The following is a 22,463-nucleotide window of genomic DNA, read 5'->3' on the forward strand; positions in this document are numbered from 1 at the left end:
AATGGCTTTATTGGTCAATTCTACAAACATTTGTTTTTTAAAAAGATGTATTTATTTATTTTAGAGTAAAGGAGAGAGAGAACATGGGGGAGGAGGGGCAGAGGGAGAGGGAGAGAGAAACTTTATCAGACTCCATGCTGAGTGTGGAGCCTGTCAAGGGGCTTGAGCTCACCACCCTGAGATCACAACCTGAGCTGAAACCAAGAGTTGGATGCTCAACCAACTACCTCACCCAGGCGCCCCTCTACAAACATTTAAAGAGTAATTAACACTAATTCTTCTCACGCTTTAAAAAAAAAAAATCTGAAGAGGAGGAAACATTCCCTAATTCTATGAAAGTCCTCAACAAAATACTGGCAAACAGAATTTAGCAGCATGTTAAAAGAAGTATTCACCATGACCAAGGGAGATTTATTCCTGGAATGCAAGAATAGTTTAACATATAAAAGTTGTTAAATATAATATACCACATTAAAAGAATGAAGGAAAAAATGCATGATCTTACCAATTTGATGAAGAGAAAGTCTTTTACAAAATTCAATATGATTTTGTGTTTTATCACAAACTAGGAAGTGAAGGAAACTACCTCAACATAATAAAATCCATCTATGGATAACCCATAGTAAACATCATACTTAATGGTGAAAGACTAAAAGCTTTTTCTCTAAGGCCAGGAACAAGGCAAGGATCCCCATTCTTGACACTTTGATTAAACATAGTACTGGAATACTTAGCCAGAGCACTTGGGCAGGAAAAAAAATAAAAGGTATCCAAATTGGAAAGGAAGAATTAAAATTCACAGCTGATATGATCTTACATGTAGAAAATTCTCAAGAGTCCACCAAAAAAGAGCTCAGCAAAGTGGCAGGATACAAAGTCAACATTCAAATATCAGTTGCATTTCTACAGACTAACAATGAACCTTTGGAAAACGATGTCAAGAGTACAATTCCAGTGGCAGTTACAGGTCTCCATTTATGGAATGAATAAGTCATGGGGATAAAAGGTAGAGGAAATAGAGTAAATGTATAGTCAATGGTATAGGGAACATAGTCAATGGTACTGTAATGGGGTTTTATGGTGACAGATGGTAGGTACACTTGTGTCGAGCATGCATAGACTGTGGAATCACTATGTTATATAGCTGACGTTGTGTGTTATATATGTTATATAGCTAACGTATGTTATATAGGTGACATTGTGTGTCAACTATATTTCAATAAAAAAGAATACAATTCCATTTACAATAGCATCAAAAAGAATAAAAGTTTTAAGAATTGACTTAACCAAGATGAAAGACTTGTACAAAAAAACTACAAAGCATTTCTGCAGGAAATTGGAGAATATATAAATAAATGGAAAACTCCCATGTTTATGTATTGGAAGAATTAATATCATTAGGAAATCTTTATTACCCAAAGAAGTCTACAGATTTAATACAATCCCTGTCAAAATAATGATTTTTTTTTTTTTGCAGAAATAGGAAAAGCCATCTTAAAATTCATATGGAATCTCAAAAGCCAAGACAATCTTGAAAAAGAAGAACAAAGCTGAAGGACTAACTTCTTAATTTCAAAACTTGCTACAAAGCTACAGTAATCAAAACAGTATGGTACTGGCATGAAGTCAGATATATATATACAAATGAAATAGAATAGGATGTCCAGAAATCAACCCTTACATATATGGTCAGATGATTTTTGCTAATTGTGACAAGACTATTCACTGGGGGAAAAGAGAGTCTTTAACAAATGGTGCTGGAAAAATTGGATAGCCATATATCTCAAAATGCATCCATGACCTAAATGTAAACCTACAACTATAAAACTCTTGGAAGAAAACACAAAGCAAAAGCTTTAAGACGTTGGATTTGGCAGTGATTTCTTGGATATGATACTAAAGGCCCAGGCAGTCAATGAAAAAATAGGCAAATCAGACTTCATGAAGATTTAAAAACTTTGTGTATGAAGCCATTATCAACAGAGTAAAAAGGCAACTCACAAAATAGGAGAAAATATTTGCAAATCATATATCTGATTAGCTATTAATATCCAGACAAAAAAATCAACAATTCAAAAAGGGGCAAAGGCTTGAAGAGAGATTTTCTAAAGAACATATATACAAATGGTCCTATAAGCACATGAAAAGGTGCTTGATAATGCTCTTGGTTAGGAAAAGGCAAATCAAAATTACAGTAAGATACCAAACTTCACACTCAGGAACATGTGTTGGGAACTTTGGGATAATACTGCCATAAGAGGTTTTGGTACTTTGTGTGGTAACACAGGGTCCCAGATCCCTAAAGGATAGAAAGCAGATATGGAAGGACCCAAATCAAATTGCAGAGATTTTTCTTCTTGCTAGTCTCCAAGCACAGTCAGGACATCACTGCCCAAAACGCCTTGTGATGAGCTTGTTCCTAAGGACAAAGTCCAAGCCCATATGCTCTTTCTTAGGTATCGAAAGATTCTGAAACCCTGAAGCATAAACTGGGGTCCAGATATCGATAATAGCAACCCTCAAATGTATGCAATGGCGTTTGCCTCCAGAAAAGTTCAAAGATACTTAGCTGTTGATCTATCTACTGCCAACCCCCCTCCTTGCTCCTCAACACAAAGCCTGAATTTCTTCAGCTTTCTGTAGAAATTGTTAGTTAAGTTTTGTTGCTGTTGTTGTTTGCTCTTAGAAAACCAGTACCTTCAAAAGTGAGGTTCCGGAAGGCCTGAGCAAATTTGAGGGTAGTAATATCTTCTCCATTTTCAAGAAATATCTTCAGCATGTGTCCAAAGAGCAAGATTCCATTCAAGTAGGCAAGAGCAAAGTTATTTTTTGCCTGGATGAGAAAGAAAAATCTTAAAATGAGTTCCCCAAAAGAGATTCTGGTCTTGAGCCTGGAGCAAAACATTCTTGGGGTCAGCAGAGTAACTGGAAAGGTAAAGGGATATCAGGGGAATTGTAGGGATGGTATTAAAGAAGTCTTTTGGAAAATATGTCCTTGAGCCAGGGCTCTTTTATTAGCCCTGTGTCAAAATTCTGCCTTTCCTTGGCAATCAATAAACCTGGAACACTGTCTTTAGGGAAGTAACTAAAAGCAATTACACTTTCTTCCCATGATGGCGAAATCTATCATTTCAACCAGGAAGAACAGCATGCAGCATTGTCATAATTCTTGTGAGATTTTACATAGAAAAAAATGTTTGCTTGTAGTGTAATGTTTTCACAAGAGTAAAAGAGAACAACAGTAAAAACAACTCTCTGCTCCTCAGCACCCTGAATGGGGCAGGAAGAGCGTTGATTGGATGATACCATTGAACTTGCTTTGAAGATGGTTCTGGACAGTTGCATGGTGGTCTTCACAGAGTTGGGCTATGGATTTAAAGTCTTATGCCCCCCGAGACCAAGTAAATTTCGTCAGCTTGGGCATTTTAGACAGCCCACCTGTGAAGAATCACACTTTTGTCAGAGCCTAGCAGCTGGGCAAGTGATATCTCAATATTACAACCAGAAGTATATTTGCTAGAAATATAAAAAGAAAAAAGAAAATGCCCCTCATTGGTTTCAGTGTCTTTTGCTGAAATTGTCATTTCACGAAACCAAAAGAATCCAGTAAAGACCCAACCCCAAAAGTGGTTACAGCTCCTAATTTTAGCAGGGTTGTAAAACAGAAGGTTTAGAACTGCTAGTTCAGGAAAAAAACTGTGATACTCCCCAAGGTACCCAACTTCCCTTATAGCTCTTTGGGCCTGGCCTGTGGCTTGCCATCCCAAGGTTGTTCAGGGTGTTCGGACTGCTCCTTCCCTCCCCTTCCCAGTCCAAACCTGCTCTCAACTGACTCTGAGGGCAGAATACATCTGATACATTTAGTCACACTAAGGTGCAGTGACTGACAAAGCCCAAGGTGGTATTAGGGTCAAGGGGCCCTTGCATTATAATCAAGTGGCCAGGATTTAATGTCCAGTTAGAGGTTCTTTTTTTCTGGGATAAATGCTAAACCAGATGAGAAGCTAAGACTCTCCTGGACAAATTTAAAAAATGGTCAACTTAATTATAATAGGGGACAATGTCTTAACCTAGGAATATGTATCTCTAAAGGTAGAATTTTGATATCTGTGACAGCAGAAAGTTGCTTTAGGGTATTTTTAGGTCCTCTTTTTTTTTTTTTTTTTTGTTTAGTTTCTACCCTCCCTAAATTAGCGGGGCTTCTTCCTGTCTCCCCATATTGTCACTTCCATTCCAATGTAATAGAGTGTGCATTGTTGTGTTGGTCTAGAGCCTGGCAAGGTGACCTATAGTAAGAGCTTTAATATCAGTGATCTTGCCCATAGTTGGTCTCAATTAACATTTATTGCGGGGGGGGGGGAATTGCTACTTTACGATTTGGGTCCTACATAGAAGAATAATATCTTACCTTTGACAAAGAAAAGAATAGTACATACTCATGAAACTTACCTGTGATAAACCCTTGGAGAAAGAGCTAATGGAGGTGGAATTCTCAGGAGGCAATGTCAGGACAAGGACATTTTTCATATAGTCAGGGGCTGTGACATTTTCCATGAAGTAGTGGTTACTGTAATAAAAAGCACAAGTTGCTTGTGAAAATTAGATTCTTCCAAAAACCATACGGATTTTCTACAATTCCCACACACTATAGCATCAGCCTTGAAATAGTTGAAAACATCTTTTTTTCCAGTAACCTGGAAAACTTTCTACTGTCAGGTTTATTGTCGTATAATATGCTGAGTTGAGTAAGAGGGCTGTGGTTCACATACACAAGTGGAAAGGAAGATCAGAACACAGAGACTTCTTTGAGGGAGGTATTTTTGGGCTCTGGACATGTGAGCTAGTGCTCGCTTTCAAGGCTTACTGACCTTCGGTTTATACGTGGAAACTTTCTTTTCTTTATTTGCTTGTAATAGTTTAGATACATTGGGCTAGGATACAGAGAAATTTTATGATTTAAATTTATGGGGAAACATAAGGATGAAAAGACTAATAAACATTTTTTTCTAACACTGTAAGCTCCTTGACCTAATGTCAATGTATTGATTGTGTATCCTCAACCCTAGGCAATAGTTGGCCCATTGTGGACCCTCAATACTGTCTAAGATTGAGCTGCAAGTCATAGGGTTTCTAACCTTCCAAATCATTTGTGTTTTAATGTGCAATGAATCTAACATGTTTGAACTGCTATAACTAGGATAACCGTCATTTACTGGTCAAACAGTAGGTGAACACATCTATGCCCTGAAGACTGGGTTGAATATTTTGTTCATATGATCACATCTAATCCTAAAAGCACTCCAATGAAGTGGGCATCTTTATTCTCATTTTAAAAAAGAGAAGTTTTAATCTCAAGATTCTAAGTAATACCCAAGAGTCAAATGAACCCCAGATGAATAGCTTTTTGAAAAACTGTTGAACTGAGAAGGTGTGATTCGGGAAACCCAAGAAATAAAAGAAATTAATCAGCAGTAAAAACAACAACAACAACCGTCAAATGAACCGAAGTATCAGAAACAGAATTTGAAACCCAGTTAATGTCAACTTTCAAAGGAATCTAACGATCTTCCCCAAACATAGCTAGGTGTCCTTTGAGAACAGTGACAAAGGAATGCCAACACTTTGGCAGTTGGTTGAGGATTTGCTAAAAGTAAGATTACACCAACCTGGCTACATTGAGGACTCCTTCCAGAGGGCAAAGCAACTATTGAAAGCAGCTGTTAATGTGGTTGTAGAAATGAAATATTGATAACTTTGTCTCCTCTCCTGTATTTTGCAGCTAAAAGGCCAAGTTGAGTGATTAGATTATCTTCATGAACAACTAGTAGTCAAATAGGCCCGCAGTTCCTATGCTTCATTCCTCTTAACACTGTGATAAGTACATATAGTGTGGGTGAAATGACTAGGCAAATATGGGAGATACCAGTGCAGTAACAGTATCCAGTCTGAGTACAGACAGGTAATGATTAATAATGTAGTCAGATAAGTGAGGTCATATGATCGAGTTAATGGGGCAAGGGGCACAGGTGCACCAGCGACACTTTCTATAAGCTTACTCTGACTCAGATACTATCTAGGCATGGTTTGTGGGGTCTCCAAACATATTAGAAGATGAGTGGTAAAATATAACACTGTTAATTATACTCTAATTAAAAAATAAAAATCGAAATATAAGAAAGAAAGAAAGAAAGAAAGAAAGAGAAAGAAAGAAAGAAAGAAAGAAAGAAAGAAAGAAAGAAAGAAAGAAAGAAAGAGGAAGGGAGGGAGGAAGGGAGGGAGGAAGGAAGGAAGGAAGGGGAAGGAAGGAAGGAGTTTGTATTCTCCAGAATTTTCTCTCCTTAGTTCCAGAGAATTACAGAGGATAAAATCACCACTGTGACTGTACCACAGAGGGCAAAAAAGCAAAGTCATTTAACTAGAACTTTCTTCTTACTAAAGGTGGCAAAGGAAAAGTCATCTAGGATCAAAGACCATTAGCAATAGAAGGCACAGATATGGTCCACATTCTCAAAAATAATGCTGTTGGGTTATTCGTTGATTTATCACTGCCTAGAAAAATACCTAAAATCAGGCTGGAGACCAGGGTCCCTGTAGATAAAGGGACATGTGGGTTTAATGGGTCATAACACTTCTGTTTTAGACATTACAGTGATGTCAAAGGTATGCATGTCTGCTAAGGCTACAATTAATTAAATAAAAATGAGGGTGTGATGAAAGAATAAAACATTGATTAAAATATTATCATACTGAACTCCATGCGAGTCGGTGTGAAGCAAGAGAAAAGAGAATGCGTCTTCTGGAAATCCTGGAAGTCTTTCCTTTCTGAAAAGAGGAGAGTTCTTTCAAATACTGTACCTACTTGAATAGATCCACTAGGATAATCACAATGTCTTCAGCCACTGCCCGGTCCCCCTTGAGGTTGCCGATGACACTTGGTGTACCACATATAACAATCACTGGAGGAGAGAGAACAAGACAAGGAGAGAAATACACAATGGTCTACAGACAGACAGGTGGGATTTGAACCCAGTATGTCCATGCTACATTTATGTTTTAATTCTTCAATTACTCTGTCTTCCGCTTTTTTGTTTTGTTTACAGGCGTAGAGTCAGAGTAGAGCTGTATGGGATCTTAAAGAGAATCCTCTGGTCCATTCCCTTAATTTTATTGATTTAAGGAGACTGGAAGCCAAGATGTCAAAGAGTTAAAAACAAGTCGATGGCTGAGCTCTAATTTTCAAGCTTATGAATCCGGTTCAGTGTTTATTTCATTTTACCAGGTCGGAGTAGTTACAAAAGCTATTTTCATTGACAAGGGAAGTGCACCTCACCAATTGTGAAAAAGTGGTTGAAAAAGATACAGTCAAGTAAACGCGAGAATTTCTGTAGTGTTCCTAAGCAAGCTTCCTTGGGCCTTGTTTGTAGCTTCTTAACGCAGAGCTCCATCTTAGGGATTACAGTGCCAGAGTCCAATCTGATTCTGTGAGCTTGACTCTCTTTGCCCCCAGATTTCCCAAATGCATGACCATGAGAAAGAGGAATTGGGGGACACTTCACTGGATCTTTTTACACACTATGTTGTCTGATTGAATCGTAAACACCTTAGGGACATGACTACTTCTTTTAAGGGACATTTATACTTCCTTCTCCCCCACGTCTTCGCAATGTTTTCTACATGGAAGGTTCTTAATATGGCAAATGCTTAATAATGACAGCAGATGACGATTTGAGTCATACTAGGAATTCCTGCCAAGCAAGCACCTTCCCTTATAGGAAAGGTCCACAGTTGATTCCTTTGCTCCTGATATGTTCTTATTTGTAAAGAGAATTCTTGGAAAGTGAAACAAATTACCTCATAACCTAGTAAGGATGATTTCTTCCCATACTTGACCTGTAACTGGGAGATCACTGGGCCTGTGAGATACAGGGACTGAGGAAAGTGAGATGATGTGCTAACCTTGTAATTTTATTTGAGGCCAGATGTCAATAAACATATCCTGTTCGTCATCATGGGACCAGGGTTCAGAATGTGTGAGGATTAGTCACAAATCCAATAACAGATTGCACTGAGATCAACTTAAAAAGAAGTTTATCGATGGTGGGGCATGATATAATTTTGGTTTATCAAGGCTAGGCTTTCATCATTACTTTCACATTATGTTTAATTACCTTTCTCCTTTCTCTCATAAGATAAGGTTTTAATCAATAGGAGGAACAATATGATGGAGTTGCATGCAACTCTAGATCTCCCCAAATGAACAAAATATATGGAGGTAATGATGACCGCTCTGTGGTGGTAGATCTGTCAAAACAACTCATAAAAATGTGGTAGTTGTGAGGAAGAAGTTGGCAAAAAAATTATCTCCATGTCTCCTTACCATTGCTTTTCCTGTTCTGGCTGGTTAATATATATTGAAACTGGTCATTTCCCCTCAACATTTCCTTGAAGCTAAGTTCCTGAGAAAAATAGGACACTCCAGCCTCCAGAGCATTGAGGTACCTAGAGCAGATAAAAGAGAAACTCTACGAAACCAGCTTAGTTTCTTCATGGCCTTCCATGTTGTTTGCTCATTGTTTACAGATCTCTCCTGGAACTTATTCATCTAAAGTTCATTTCCACTATTTCAGCACAACAGATGATACACACTATGATAGCAATGGTCTGGATTGAGGAGATCTAGTTTAGTAAAAGTATAGGAGAATTTTAGGGAATCTTCATATATCTATACAAATGGCAGACATTTGGCAGGTCCCTCATAATGGCTTCCTGCTATTTGCAGGAGGAAGGCTGCTCTGCTCTATAAACCCCATTATCACAGATAAGTTGAAACCTTTGAGTCTGTAGTACAAAAATTCAGAGTTGATAGCAATCATTTATCCTCCCAGTGAAATGGACTTTTGTGGGTTCTAAGTTCACCCCAAAGTTTCTAGGACAAGGCCTTCGGGTTGATTCTTGCCATTTCCTAGATGTGTGTTCCCAGTGGTACCCTTAGTCTTTTGCATACTTGGGTGGAGAGAGACTGCAGAACCAAGCAGCATCCTGGTGGTGCAGATGGTAACCCAACCAGAAGCTTCTTTTTGCCACCTCTGCTGGAGTTGTGTGAACCTTGTAATTTTATTTTAGCCATAGTGCCCAATGTCCCGTTCTCCTCCTGTCCCACTTATTCCTCTGAAAAACTGTGAGAAAAACTATTTCTAACTAGTGGTTGGTATTGGGAGAATGCATAACCTGTGGTATTGTATCTATCTTGCACAGTAATGTGAATGCAGTAACCACTGGTTTTCATTTTCCTTATCTGCAAAATGGAGATCAGAGCACTGTTCTCTTTTCTTTAGAGGATTTACTGTAGGGAATCAATAAAAGTACGGTGAAAGTATTTTGAAAACCAGAGTGTTGCAAATATTATACATGCTGATTACATTTATGCTATGTTTCCTTTGGCTCCTTTGCTTTCATGTACGTAAGAAAGTGGGCTGGTGCCCATTCCCAGTGCTTTTACAGTTGGAAGGTGTGTCTGATAATAAATGGCAAGGGCCAGGAGCATAGTAACGGTCCTGCTTACCAGAAACAGTCCTCAGTCTCGCTGCCATTCTTGAAAACATATGCACTGTTCCAGGAAAAACCTTTGAATGGCAAATCATTGACCTTCCAAAAGTTAACCAAGAAGTACATCAGCTTCCTAGCTGGAGACATCAACCTGGTTAAAGTCTCTTTGTAGTCACATGACAAGCCAAAACTCCCAGCTGAAATCATGGGATAGTTCAAAGCTGCGTCAAGGCTATGCCAAGAGGTGAGAAAGAAATCGATGTCAGGATTAATTTACGTAGCACAAATACGATTCTTCTTTAACCTGTTTCAGCCTGTGGTTAGTAATAAATGGTAAGAATGAAATAGGGTCGTTCAAGCAGGTTTTCTTAAATAGGTGTCCCTCCCACATGGGTAAATTTTAAAACTATATCTATCGAGCATATGTTATGTTTTAAGAGAGATACTCTGGGTATTTTCATGTGGTGGTTTGGTTACTTCGATTTATTCTAAAATGAGTCGTCCTAACACCTAGGCTGGGACATGTGCCTTTGGGGAGAAGGCTAAGGAAACCGAGGATGGCCACCGCAGCTACCACAGATGTTGTAAAGCCCAAAAGGTGTCCTCCATACTTGTCCCTCCTCGCGTTGCCTTACTTCTGGCCCTTGTATGGACTATTTTGAGATACACATCACCTTACGATTTTACTATTTTCCTTCCCCATTTAGCAGGATCTTCCTGTGGTTCCTTTTTTTTATTTCTATTTATTTATTTATTTATTTATTTTATATAATAATTTTTTTTATTATATTATGTTAGTCACCATACAGTACATCACTGGTTTTTGATGTAAAGTTCCATGATTCATTACTTGCGTATAACACCCAGTGCACCATGCAATACGTGCCCTCCTTATTACCCATCACCAGCCTATCCCAGTCCTCCACCCTCCTCCCCTCTGAAGCCCTCAGTTTGTTTCCCAAAGTCCATAGTCTCTCGTGGTTCATTCCCCCTTCTGTTTACCCCCCCTTTCTTCTTCCCTTTCTTCTCTTACTGATCTTCCTACTTCTTATGTTCCATAAATGAGTGAAACCATATGATAATTGTCTTTCTCTGCTTGACTTATTTTGCTTAGCATTATCTCCTCCAGTCCCGAATGCAAGTTGGTACAGCCACTTTGGAAAACAGTGTGGAGGTCCCTTAAAAAGTTAAAAATTGAGCTACCCTATGACCCAGCAATTGCACTACTGGGTATTTACCCCAAAGACACAGATGTAGTGAAGAGAAGGGCCATATGCACCCCAATGTTCATAGCAACATTGTCCACAATAGCGAAATTGTGGAAGGAGCCAAGATGCCCTTCAACAGATGACTGGGTTAAGAAGATGTGGTCCATATATACAATGGAATATTACTCAGCCATCAAAAAGAACGATTTCTCAACATTTGCTGCACATGGACAGGACTAGAGGATATAATGGTTCCTGTGGTTCCTTAAACGTATCAACTTTATTCTCCACTGGGGCCTTGACATATGCCAGAAATGCTGGCATTTTTGCCTCTTTGCCTGGCTGACTCTTACTCATCCATCAGGTTCTGGATTCAATATCTCTTTATCCACGAGTACTTTTTACTGATACATGAAGTGGGTATGTGTTTGATATCTGTCTCCTCCACTGGACCACAAGCTCCATGAAGGCAGGGATCATGGCCTGCTTGTTCACCTCCCTATCTCCAGTCCTTTGGGGTCATAGGTAGGCCCTCAACGTGCACTTGATAATGGAAGCAAAGCAATACCTCCCCCTTCCATCTTGAGCCCCGCACTGAAGGGTTTCACTAGGTGTCCTGCTTGCATCTCAGACTTCCCATGCTCATGGTCAAAAGTATCTTTTATTTTTATTTCTCAAAAATGCTCCTTACCCTTATTTCTCTTTTTAGTGTTTTTTTTTTGGGGGGGGGGCTCTACTTTCCATCCCTCATGCCAACATCCAGTTATCAAATGCTATTGATTCTACCCTTAAATATCTTTAAAGCCATCCTTCCTTTCCATGTTACCTGCTTGCATGCTAGTTCAGCCCTCCTAATCCCCGATGACTTTCCCTGTCTGTGTCTCCTATGGGCTCCAGTCTATCCTGGATACTGTTGACACTCATTCTTCCCAAAGTTGAGCTGCTTCTTACAGCACTTCCCTGCACAATCTTAATCGTTTCCTATACAAATCTAATGAAATACATTTCCCTCACCTGGAACTCATGACCTCCCAGATACAGCCCTACTTCATGTTTCCGGTTTTCTCCCTATTATTCCCCTACTCATCTCCTGCACTCCAGTTAATACAGACCTTCACAAAATTTCTACACCTCTCTGCTTCTTTGCTTTTATACACACTTCTCCCTCTGCCTGGCTGGGATGCCGAAGCCCTCATCTCTAGCCATTAACATTTCACCTGTTCTTCAATACGCCGCTCATACGCCATCACCGGCATGACGTCCTCCTTCCCCCCTTGAGCTTCACCCTCCCAACCAGCGGGGGCTCTTTCCTTCTGTCTCCCCCAACAGCAGCTCGTGTTTCTTCGATGCAGCGTGTTATACTCGGCCTTGTACTGGTCCCCTTGGACTGATTGGCTCTTGTCACCTTCTCTATTTCACTGGGCAGAGGCTGTGTTTTAGTTAATGCTCTCTACTCCAGCAAAACCAAAATGCTTCTTTGCACATGGAAGGTCCTCACCAATAGTGAATCAATTTTCCCCTCCTCCTTTCCTTCCGAGCACATTCTACAGCAAATCCGTAAGTGGTCAGATAAGAGGACAACAGGGAATGAGTGCAAGAAAGAGGAAGAGTCCGAATTTGCCTGTATTTTGGTTTAGAAGATGAGCTGAGAAAGTGCTTCTGTGGAGTGTTGGTGGCACGTAGTAGGTGTGAACACCTGAGTGTGTTTGTACAGCTGGGAGGCAGTGTCAGAAGCAGACTTTCCAACAGAAATGTCAAAATTTTAATGTTACCTTCCAAAATCTATTGCAAGGGCAGAGTAGTTTTCTCTGTGTAGACAAAGGTGATCCTTGATTCAGGGGAAGACTGAACAGATGAAAGAAAGGCGTGGAAGAGTGATTTTGATTTGGGGAAGGTGTGATCTGACAGAACAAAATGTTTTCTGGTGATAGAGAATTACACCGAGTGAAATGAATAGAAGAGATGACGGTCATTTTCCCAAAGGCAGAGAAATATTTTTATTGTGAAATATTATGGAAACTTTTTTTTCTAAGCTGATAAGGGCACCGTGAAAGGCACTTTCCTATATTAATTACATAATCCTCAGTGCTGTGACATAAGTACCTTGCTACTTTGCTTATTGTTGAGACCTAAAGAATAGAATGGAGCCCTACTAATGCCCGGGGTGCTGTACCTTTCCTGTGTGTTTCCATACACTCTGCTCATACTTTAGTGAAGATTTCCTTTATTAAACTCCTCAAATTATCTGAGTTCATTGTGTTCTCTGTCCTCTGCCAGGACTCTAACTTTTTACCTAACCCATGCTGCCTCTCAGGCTCAGATGTTAGTAACTGGACCTGAATAGCTATGGTCATTCACCCCACGGTAAGCAAAGGTCGAGCTACCTGGGTAAGAAAATGACACTTATGGAGAAGTAGCAAAATACGAGGGCCCCAACACCTCTGACTGTGCTGCCTCGACTGGACTGCTATGTGATAAATCACTTACATAGTGATGTCATGGCCTGACTTCAACTTCCCATAGCACGAAAGCAACAACAGACCAAATTACTTACTACATCTGGAAGGTGGAGTATGTACACGAGGGCCCCATGAGGACACAGCCCATTCGTTTGTTGTTCTGCAGGGGGGGGAAAAGGAAGAAAGAAAAGAAAAATGAATCTCTAAAATGAGAACAATGGGGGCACCGAAGGGTCTGCCTTTGGCTCAGGTCATGATCCTGGAGTTCTGGGATGGCACCCTGCCTTAGGCTCCCTGCTCAGTGGGGAATCTGCTTCTTCCCCTTCCCCTGCTCCTTTTCTCTCTCTCTCTCTCTCTCTCATGTAAACAAATAGAAGCTTTAAAAATTTTTTAAAAAATAAAATGAAAACAATGAATAAATGGACAGGAAAGAAGTGGCCAGGGTCCCGGAAAGTTTGAAAGTGGGCCTCTCAAGAAAAGAGCATCACATGGTTCCTTGGGCTGGGCAGGGGGCACCACGGGATGAAGAAGTCTGAGAAAGTGATGCTGTTGTGGGTGGAGGGAAGGACATTCTGCTGAAGGCGAACTCGGATTCTTTGTCAAGAGGCGGATGCAGAGTCGGGGAAGAAGGACTGACAGACTGTAACACGAGCAGTATCTGCGGGCCAGATTGTGGGCAGACTAGACTTGGAGGTGCTTTGGGGGAAGAGGGCAAGCTGCAGTTTTAAGGAGAGCTACCAAACGGGGCTAAGGAGAACAAAGTGCAATGTCGTGGCCAGCCCGGTGATTACAGATGGTGTCTCGTACTATTTCTCGAAAGAAACGTGATTAGGAACCTCCCACCCCCGGCTTTAGAAAACCAGGGTACACCTCTGTCTGTAGAGGGACGAAGTACACACTCCCGGCAACATAAAGTGAAGTCTGTCAAACTCCCCTGGCTCATTCCTGGCCCTCGCAAGATTGGCTCATTCCTGGCCCTCGCAAGATTGGCTCATCAGGGCAATGTTACTGATTAAAGCTTTCGAACCGTGGTTCTACGCCTACAATTCTGCTTCTAGGAGAGCCTTTTCTTGGGTTTCTGTGGTAAAAAGGCTTCTTGCACATCTGCCTGCCCCTACAGAGCTTGGAACATTCTTTCACTCCATAAAGTCCCGGCTGGGGCTGGGAGTGGGGAGGAGGAAGTAGGCAAGGAGCTCTCTCTTCCCATTTCTACTCTTTAACATTACAGTTACTGCTCTAAAATTCAGGTTTCAGATTCAGCCCTGAAGCCAGTAACCCGTGGCCCCATAGAGGGTGACAACTTGAAACAGAGATCTCTGGTGTAGGGCTTTGGAATACCTCAGGTACTTCTTGAGGGACACAAAAGAAAACCGGTTCATGCCAACATTCAAATTTTTAAAAAGTTTTGAAGACAATTTAAAACAAAAGTATTCCCCTCTGTAACATGGAAAGTGTACGAATGGGACATAGAAGGTTCTCCCCACTTTCCTGGATTCCCAGAAGGCCCTCATCACTTGGGAAACATATGGGGCTGAAGTCAGATTACCCTCTCTCCAAAACACGCAGCTATGTGACTAGAGGTGACACACGAGAGGCTCACGGACAGGTGCTCAAGTTGCACACTGCGAATTGCTGTGCAAAGACGTGTGAGCTCTACCTACGAAAGCATTTACTTACAGAAATGGCCCTGAGTAGGTCGAGGCCTTCACAGGTGCTACTCCGGCAGTCATTGGATTTATAAATCACACTATCCGAATAGATAAAGGTAGCATTCACAGTCACATTTATGCCTGTTTCCAGAAACGAGGGAAAAGAGAAAATGTGTTATTTTTCAGTAGTTTGCAGCCAGGAGATTTACTTTTTGCCAGTTGATCCTGGGAATACGTGCCTATTCATCCTCACACCTGTGAGTATTTGAGCTCTGAGTTCTTCGATTACTCCCTGTCCCTTCTTTCCTCTCTCTGCCTCTGTCTCTTGTTTCTGTCTGTCTCTCTCAACAACTTTACTGAGGTATAATTTACCCTCCATAAATACCATTTTAAGTGTAGGATTCAATGATTTTTAGTAAGTATATATATTTAGGCAACCATCCCACAGTCCAGTTTTACAGCATTTCCATTTCGCTCATGGCTCTCCTCTTTTCATGCTTGTAGTCCTGGCACGTTTCTTCTACACGTCTGGAGAGTTTTAGGAAAGCAAAGATGCAGACAGTATGACATCTGTTCTTTCATGTTCCCAAGGTGCTGATTCTCTTTGCTGCCAATGTGCACACTGGTACCTCTGGTGGTCTGCCCCCAAAGCCAAAGTGAACTGTGTCCATCAGGGTCTAGGCTCTTTGGATAATGGATCATCTTCACATGAGGGCAAGAGCGTTGAGGATAATATCCCTGACGACTGCTAGATACTATCTTTTGAAAGGGAATAAAAAGACAGCACAACCATTTGACCAAGCGCTGTGTCTTACATTTTGTTTCCTTCCAATAAAAAATATTCAGGACCCACGTTAGATTCCTAAGCACAGGCAGCCTTCATTTGGCCAAGCCCTTACACAGGAAGTCTGGAAACCTCAGTTGCTAGTCACAGTGCCGGTTGCAGGATGAGTGACTTTCTGTGTGTTCTTGCACAAGCCATTTGAATTTCTCTAATTTGGTGCCTTCATAGATAAAATGGGGTTAAAACCGTAATTGTCAAATGTAATCATTTCAATACCTTTAAAAGAGTAAAGCACGGCAACAGAAGTTGTTGTTCTTCTGAAAGTCCAAATAGGAATGTTTTTCAAGACAGAGAATGAAATAGTCTTTGCACTTCCATAGCTGCCTCCGACGATAGACTAGGGAACATTTTACCTCTTGCCTTTTTTGGGGGAGGGAGGGTTCATTCAAGAACACTTATTCTGATACTTTGTTCAATCTAAATAAGGGTTGGCAGTAGGTCTAGTCAAATAGGAGAGGTCAATGCAATAAGACCAGTCAGAGAAAATAAATAGAAGAGGTGGGGCCAGTGATGGATTTAATAGCAATTAACACTTGAATGTAGCCATGTGCCAGCCATAATTATGATACCTTTTTTGTTATTTAATTCTCATAGCAATAGGGAGAATATAGGAAGAGAGAATATATGAAGCCAGGAGGATAGTATGAGTGAGGCTGTGGGCGGCCCAGAAGAAAAGGAGAGTGCGTGTGGGGACCAGTGGAGAAGAGTGAGGAGGTGGTCTTAGAAAGCAGCCAGAGAAATCAGGGGGTGGAGCGGTGGCCGGTACACAGTCGCTCAATGAAAACAGGGCTTTGGGAAGATGGCCACACCCGCAGCTGTTAATGTGTAGGATAGCTCTTCCTCCTCGCCCCCTCTGAGGGCTCTGCTCCCTCCTGCCACCATGAGGGCCACTGAAGATGACCCACTGAAAAATTCAATGGTCCAGGTATCCCGTGGCAAATGGGCACAGCAAAACCAAGTATAAATCTTGCCCAGGATCCAGAAGAAGGGGAGCCAACATCTATTGAGTGTGACCTCAGGCAAGTGACTTCCTCTCTGGGGCCCCAGTTTCTCATCCATTTATAGATAGAACAGAACTGGATGATCTGGATTTTTGCATGCTTTATTTCAACCCTTAAGCTGCCCCTAAATCCTATGAGGTTAATATTTTATCTTTCTAATTTAAAAATGAGAAAATGAAGGTCTAGAGAGGTCGATTAACTTGCTTAGGGTTACACAGCTGGGGTTTTGAACGTAGGACCATCTGATTCTAGAATCTGCTATACTGCAGAACAGCAGTTCGCAAAGTGTGGGCCATGGACTCCAGAGGTACCTCAAGACTCTTTCAGGAGAGCTAGGAGGTCAAAGCTATTCTAAGTATATTAAGACATTCTTTGTTTTTTCCACTCTCCTCTCATGAGCATAGACTAGAGTTTTGAGAGGTTACATAATATTAATTATATTATCACAACAGAGTAAAAGCGGAAGCAGATATGAGGATCCAGCCATTTTCTATGAAGCCTGACATTAAAGATGTACAAAAGTGTAAATTGATACCATTTTTCCTACCTATTTTTATTTTTTGGCTTGAGAAATATAGGTTTTCTTTAATAAGAAATTTTATTTATGTGAACAGATAAAGTGTTTGTAATTATTTCAAATGAATCAATAAGCAAATATTTAACACATTTCTCAGTCTTAATTTCCAATACAGTCAATATCAGTAAATGTAACTTTATAAATAAAACTCTACAGACCTCACAATTATTTTTAAGTGTAAAGAGGTCTTGAGACCAAAAAGTTTGAGAGCCACTCCTGCAGACCATACTGTAGTAGGCTGCTGCCTCTCAACATTTGTGCTTCTGTTTTGTAATTGGATAGGGGGAAGATGAAGATCTCTTCCCTTTTATGTCCCTAAAATCCCAAGGGATTTCTCGAGAAAATACTGAAAGATTTTCAGACAACGTAATGACTTCATATCGAAGCTTAATTTTTTAAAATAAACAGTTCTCCCGAGTGCTGTTTCTCATCCTTACTCTGTCTGCACCTCCACCCCACCAGGATACCTCAGTCCTGGGAAGATGAGTGAAATGCTGTCGAGTATGGAGCAATCCAGGAGCCCTTTCTCTCCTACCTAGGGCTTTGAGGATGGGGTTGGACCAAAGTGAATCTGAACATAGGTGCTGGAGTCTAGGAAGGGGATCCCCTCAGCCCATGAGATCATTTGGAGGGTATGAACTAGGTGTGCTTAGGACTGGGCTATACATCCTTGAGCAGTGGATGTCCTTATTTTGAAGGAATCTCTTTTTTCATGTTTTCCACCAAATCCTAACTATTCTTCCAAACAGAGGTTTCCTAAGTACTAGGAAAAAATATCCTTTTCTTCCATCTGGACATCACCCACATTTGGACTCTTAATTTTCTTCGATTTAGCCCTTAAATATATTGTCTTAGACTTTCCCCCAAATAATAATGCTCACTATGTTTAGAACATGAACCTCTCTTTCCGTCAAAACCTGCACTTCTTGAGTTTCCTACGCATGAACATCCATCTAACAAAATGCCTCACCACATGCAAAAACTGGGCATTATTGTTTATTCTTTCATCCCCCACAAAATTCTCCACTCATTTAATCTTCTCAACCACCTCGCCATGCCTAATTCTATATCGTAAATGAGATGACTGGAACGTAGAATAAACAACCCAATAAAGCGTTTGTAATCACTAGTGATAGGTGGATCAGGAATTCAAACGCAGGTTATATGAGTCCAGAGATCAGATCTTACCACTATACTACACTGTTGATTTTATATCCTGGTAACTTGCTCAAGTAACAGCAGCAGCAGCACCACAGCAATAACACATTAACATCCTCAAAAAAACCAATGACAATAATAAAACAACTGTAACTCTTGGGGTTCTTACTACGTTTCGGTCTGTGTTTTACGTACTTTATATGAATTTCCTCATTTAATTCATAACATACCCACATGAGGTAACTACTCTCTATTGTGATTTTATAAAGTAAGAGGATTGAGGCTCAGAAAACTTAATTTGCTCCAGGTCACTGGTGATAAATAGTTGGATAAAAAGCTGGAGTATGAACGAAGATCTGATTCCAAATCTCTGCTTCTAACCACTGCCTTATTTTGATAAGAAAGTAGTTCATGGTGGGTAAAGATCTTACAGCGGCAATACGATACACTTTTTGGAACCAGACAGAATCTCATTTCCAACAGGCAGCCTGTATGACTTCAGCAAAGTTATTAAACCTCCCCTGAGAAACTGTGTCATTAATGCCAATCTTACGGAGCTGTGATGACTCAAGGGATTATATATCTTACCTAAGACAAGACAGGTACTCAATAAACAAGGAAACCAAGGCTCAAAGAGACTAAGGGAAATTGCTCACCCAGGGTCACAAAGAGAGAAAGCTCTGGGACAGTGACTCCAATCCACGTCCTCAGATTTCAAATCAAATGTTCTTTCCATGATGCCACAGTCTTGGTAGATAAGGGGATTTAATTAAATGACCTTATAGTTCCATTACAGCTCTGGATCAGATCCATCTATTTACATCTGAATTGGTCTCAGGCAAGATTGAAAGAAATGTATATGGCACAGCAATAAGTTATTACACATATGTGATGTATGATACCTCTTGCTATTATTACCATAGAATTTTATTATATTTTTAGTGGTCATACAAATTTTATTTATAACAACTTCTTAGAACACACACACATCCAGTCTACTAACAGAGATATAGCATGAGGCTTAAATACCTTCCGTACACTGCGTACAGTCATTGGCAGAAGTACCAAAAAACACAGAGCATATACCTTGGGCTAGCCACATGGCAAGGACAGCAAGAGCCTGATGAAACCATGCACCTTGGGCACTAGAAAAGAGCTAAGTACCACAGAATTCTAGAGAAAATTAAGCCATACCCTCTTTAGAACCATAAATAACCATTAAAACGTATGATATAGTCATTGACTCAGTAATTATACTTTTGGCAATCTAGTTCCAAGAACAGAAAATGCTTATTGTAGTATTTTAAAATATTTTAAAATAATCATGAAAATTTAAGAACAATAGGAAATCATGCCGGAGGGAATAATTAAATGGTTTGGGAAGATCTCTACTCCGAGGAATATTATACATCCACTCACATGATGTGAAGATTCACACGAAGATTACGCAGCTATAGGAAAGTCACTTGCAGAATAATGTGAAGTAAAATCAGAAGATAGAAAATTGTTTCTATACCACAGTGATCCCAACCATGTTCTTAAAAACAAAAAACGGAGAGACATATTAACAGACCCTGGAAATATCCAGGTGGCTGAAAATTATTCAGGCGTGATTTTTTTCTCTTTATATATTTTATCTGACGCTATAAAATTTATTTTACTAATTAGTAGGTACAATAAAGAACTGCAACACTGAATTTGGTTGCAAATTTATTTGATTATGTCTTATAATAATAGCCAACAGAAATGTAAAGAGCGAACAGATGGATGAAAAATCCCAGAAAAAAGAGTCAGCATCTGTATGAATTTAACTCTCTTAATTCATCTTCTTGACTGGTAACCCTGCAAAATCTCAGGTCCAGACCAAATATTGCTTCTGAGCAGCTGTGGAAAGGAACATGATGCCTCCTTGAAACCGAGCCATCAATCTAGGTTTGTCTGGGGCAGTTCACTGCTGTGAACATCTGGCATTCCCTGGGTTGGGGCCATTCCAAGAGCAGGGTGAATTATGATGGAGCCCAGTGCGGTAGGACTTAAATCTTTCTCTCTGAGGACCCACTGCCTTGAAATAGAAAGGGGTTGTCCGACAAGCCCTTACAGGAGAGTGGGTGATCAGGCAAAGAATGGAAGGTCTTTGCTAAGCACCCCTTTGACCCCAGAGGTGGTAACAGAGAGGAGGTGGACTCTGTGACCATGTTCTTACCAGCATTAAGCAGACGTTGTCTCACTGTTTCCACTCCCTCATTCACCGCTTCTTTCAAGTTATCCAAGGACTCTGGGAAGGCTGAGTTGTTCATCATCAGGACGCTGATCTCATAGCTGCCATTGTTGCAGTTCCGACTGATCTGGGAGTCCCAGAACGTCAGCCCTGGACAGAGGAGCAGTGACCACAAAGCTAAGCCCAAGAGTGTCATCTTCGTGACCTTGCTTACCTCAGAACCATACTCCTTGTGCTCACTTGTTTTACTCTGTGCCTTTAGGGAGGCAGGAACTCCAGCTGGGCAGCCTCTAGCTGGGTCCTTTGGTCCACTCTTCCCCACGCTCCTTTCTGGTCATGCCCCACTGGTCACGTGGACCATGGAATACAGCCTGCCTTCCAGCAATTAGCAGCTACATTATGACAGGAGATAAACCAAAGTTCACTTTGTGTGTTTGCTCACAGAAAGGCCAGAGTTATAAACAGAGAGATTACCTGGGCCTCACCCAATAAAAATACATCAATTTGTGACACATCACTGGGAAGAGGGAAAAGGGGAAGAGAGAAGTATAGTATATACATAAAAAGATTTGTAAAGTGAAAAATAAAGGTCAAAGGGCTTAAGGGAAGCACAAATATCATGGACTATTGGTGTTTAGGTTCTATCTGTACACCGAAACTGAATCCTTAACTAGGAAGAACTGTGTTTCAATCACCTGGCCAGGAACTATTTATTGAGACTTGACGAGGTGCTGGGCATTAGCAAGGCACTAGGTATACAGCTATAGGTGGTGTGGATACATTAATGTCTTTATGGAACATGCATTCTGGTGGTGAAGACACATGTTAAATAAATAATTACGAATAAACTCAACTGTGAATAAAAAGTGTAGGGTGCTGTGGAGTACACGGCAGATGAACATAACCTATTCTAGAAAGTCAAGGAAGTTTCCTTGAGAAAGTGTCCTTTAAGCTAAACCCTGAAGGATGAACAGGAGTCAGCTGACTGGAAAGAGAAAGAGGGAATGGGAGGCAGGGGGACAGCGTGTGTGAAGGCCCAGAAGTGGGAAGTGACATGAATGTTCGAGGAACTGAAAGAAACACGACCTGGTTTGAGTAGAGACAGCTATAGTCTAGTAGCAATAAAGGCTGCCAGTGGAGTAGACAAGGGTAGGCCATAGGGTTTCCTATAAGCCATTATAGGATTGGAAGGATTGAAGGCTTCCAAGGAACGAATGACCTAGAGAGAGTGGGGACATGGAGTAAATTAGGGAAGCGTTTCTGTGATCCAAATGAGATGTAAAGGAGACCTGGATGAGGGCAATGGCAGAGGAGACGGGTTCAAGAGATATCTAAGAGGAAAAATATTTGAGACTTGATATTTTTTGGATCTGGGGCATTAGAAAGAGGAAGGAGTCAAGAGTGGCCCCTGATAAGCTCAATTGGGTAGATGGGAAAGCTGTTTACTAAGCTCCAGGATTGTGGAAGAGGAGCAAGTTTAAGGAAGAAGATTGTGACTTCTGTTTTTGGCCATGTTGATTTTAAGGAACCTGTGCAGATGTGGGAGTAGACTGCAGTTTTGGGAAGAAGACCTGGATCTAAATGAAGGTTTGGAAATCTAGTCAGAAATGTAGTACGATTGACCAAATAATGTCATTATTTACATCATTGACTTGATGACCACTTCAGGAAAAATTCATGTTTTAAACTTAAAACAAGTGACATCAACAAGATGGAGGGTTAGGAAGCCCCAGCTTTCATCCCTCCACGAGAACAAATTAACAACTGCCCACTGATGAAAATAGCTCTGGGAGAGCTTTGGAA

At 40.7% G+C, this 22,463-nt stretch overlaps 1 protein-coding gene across 1 annotated transcript in view; it reads right to left on the reverse strand.

The window, feature by feature from the left end:
- GUCY2C (guanylate cyclase 2C) overlaps nucleotides 1-22,225 on the reverse strand; it is a 71,683-nt gene extending 49,458 nt beyond the window's left edge. The window contains exons 1-8 of the mRNA XM_026502374.4: nucleotides 20,646-22,225; nucleotides 14,891-15,003; nucleotides 13,309-13,373; nucleotides 9,563-9,778; nucleotides 8,378-8,499; nucleotides 6,860-6,956; nucleotides 4,450-4,567; nucleotides 2,698-2,833 (exon numbers count right to left, since the gene is read on the reverse strand). Of these exons, the coding sequence (XP_026358159.2) occupies nucleotides 2,698-2,833; nucleotides 4,450-4,567; nucleotides 6,860-6,956; nucleotides 8,378-8,499; nucleotides 9,563-9,778; nucleotides 13,309-13,373; nucleotides 14,891-15,003; nucleotides 20,646-20,856 (1,078 nt within the window). The 5' untranslated portion in view covers nucleotides 20,857-22,225. The remainder of the gene's footprint in view (nucleotides 1-2,697; nucleotides 2,834-4,449; nucleotides 4,568-6,859; nucleotides 6,957-8,377; nucleotides 8,500-9,562; nucleotides 9,779-13,308; nucleotides 13,374-14,890; nucleotides 15,004-20,645) is intronic.
- Between the last annotated feature and the right edge of the window lie 238 nt (nucleotides 22,226-22,463).

Source organism: Ursus arctos, unplaced genomic scaffold, assembly GCF_023065955.2.
Source record: "Ursus arctos isolate Adak ecotype North America unplaced genomic scaffold, UrsArc2.0 scaffold_26, whole genome shotgun sequence".
Lineage (NCBI taxonomy): Eukaryota > Metazoa > Chordata > Mammalia > Carnivora > Ursidae > Ursus > Ursus arctos.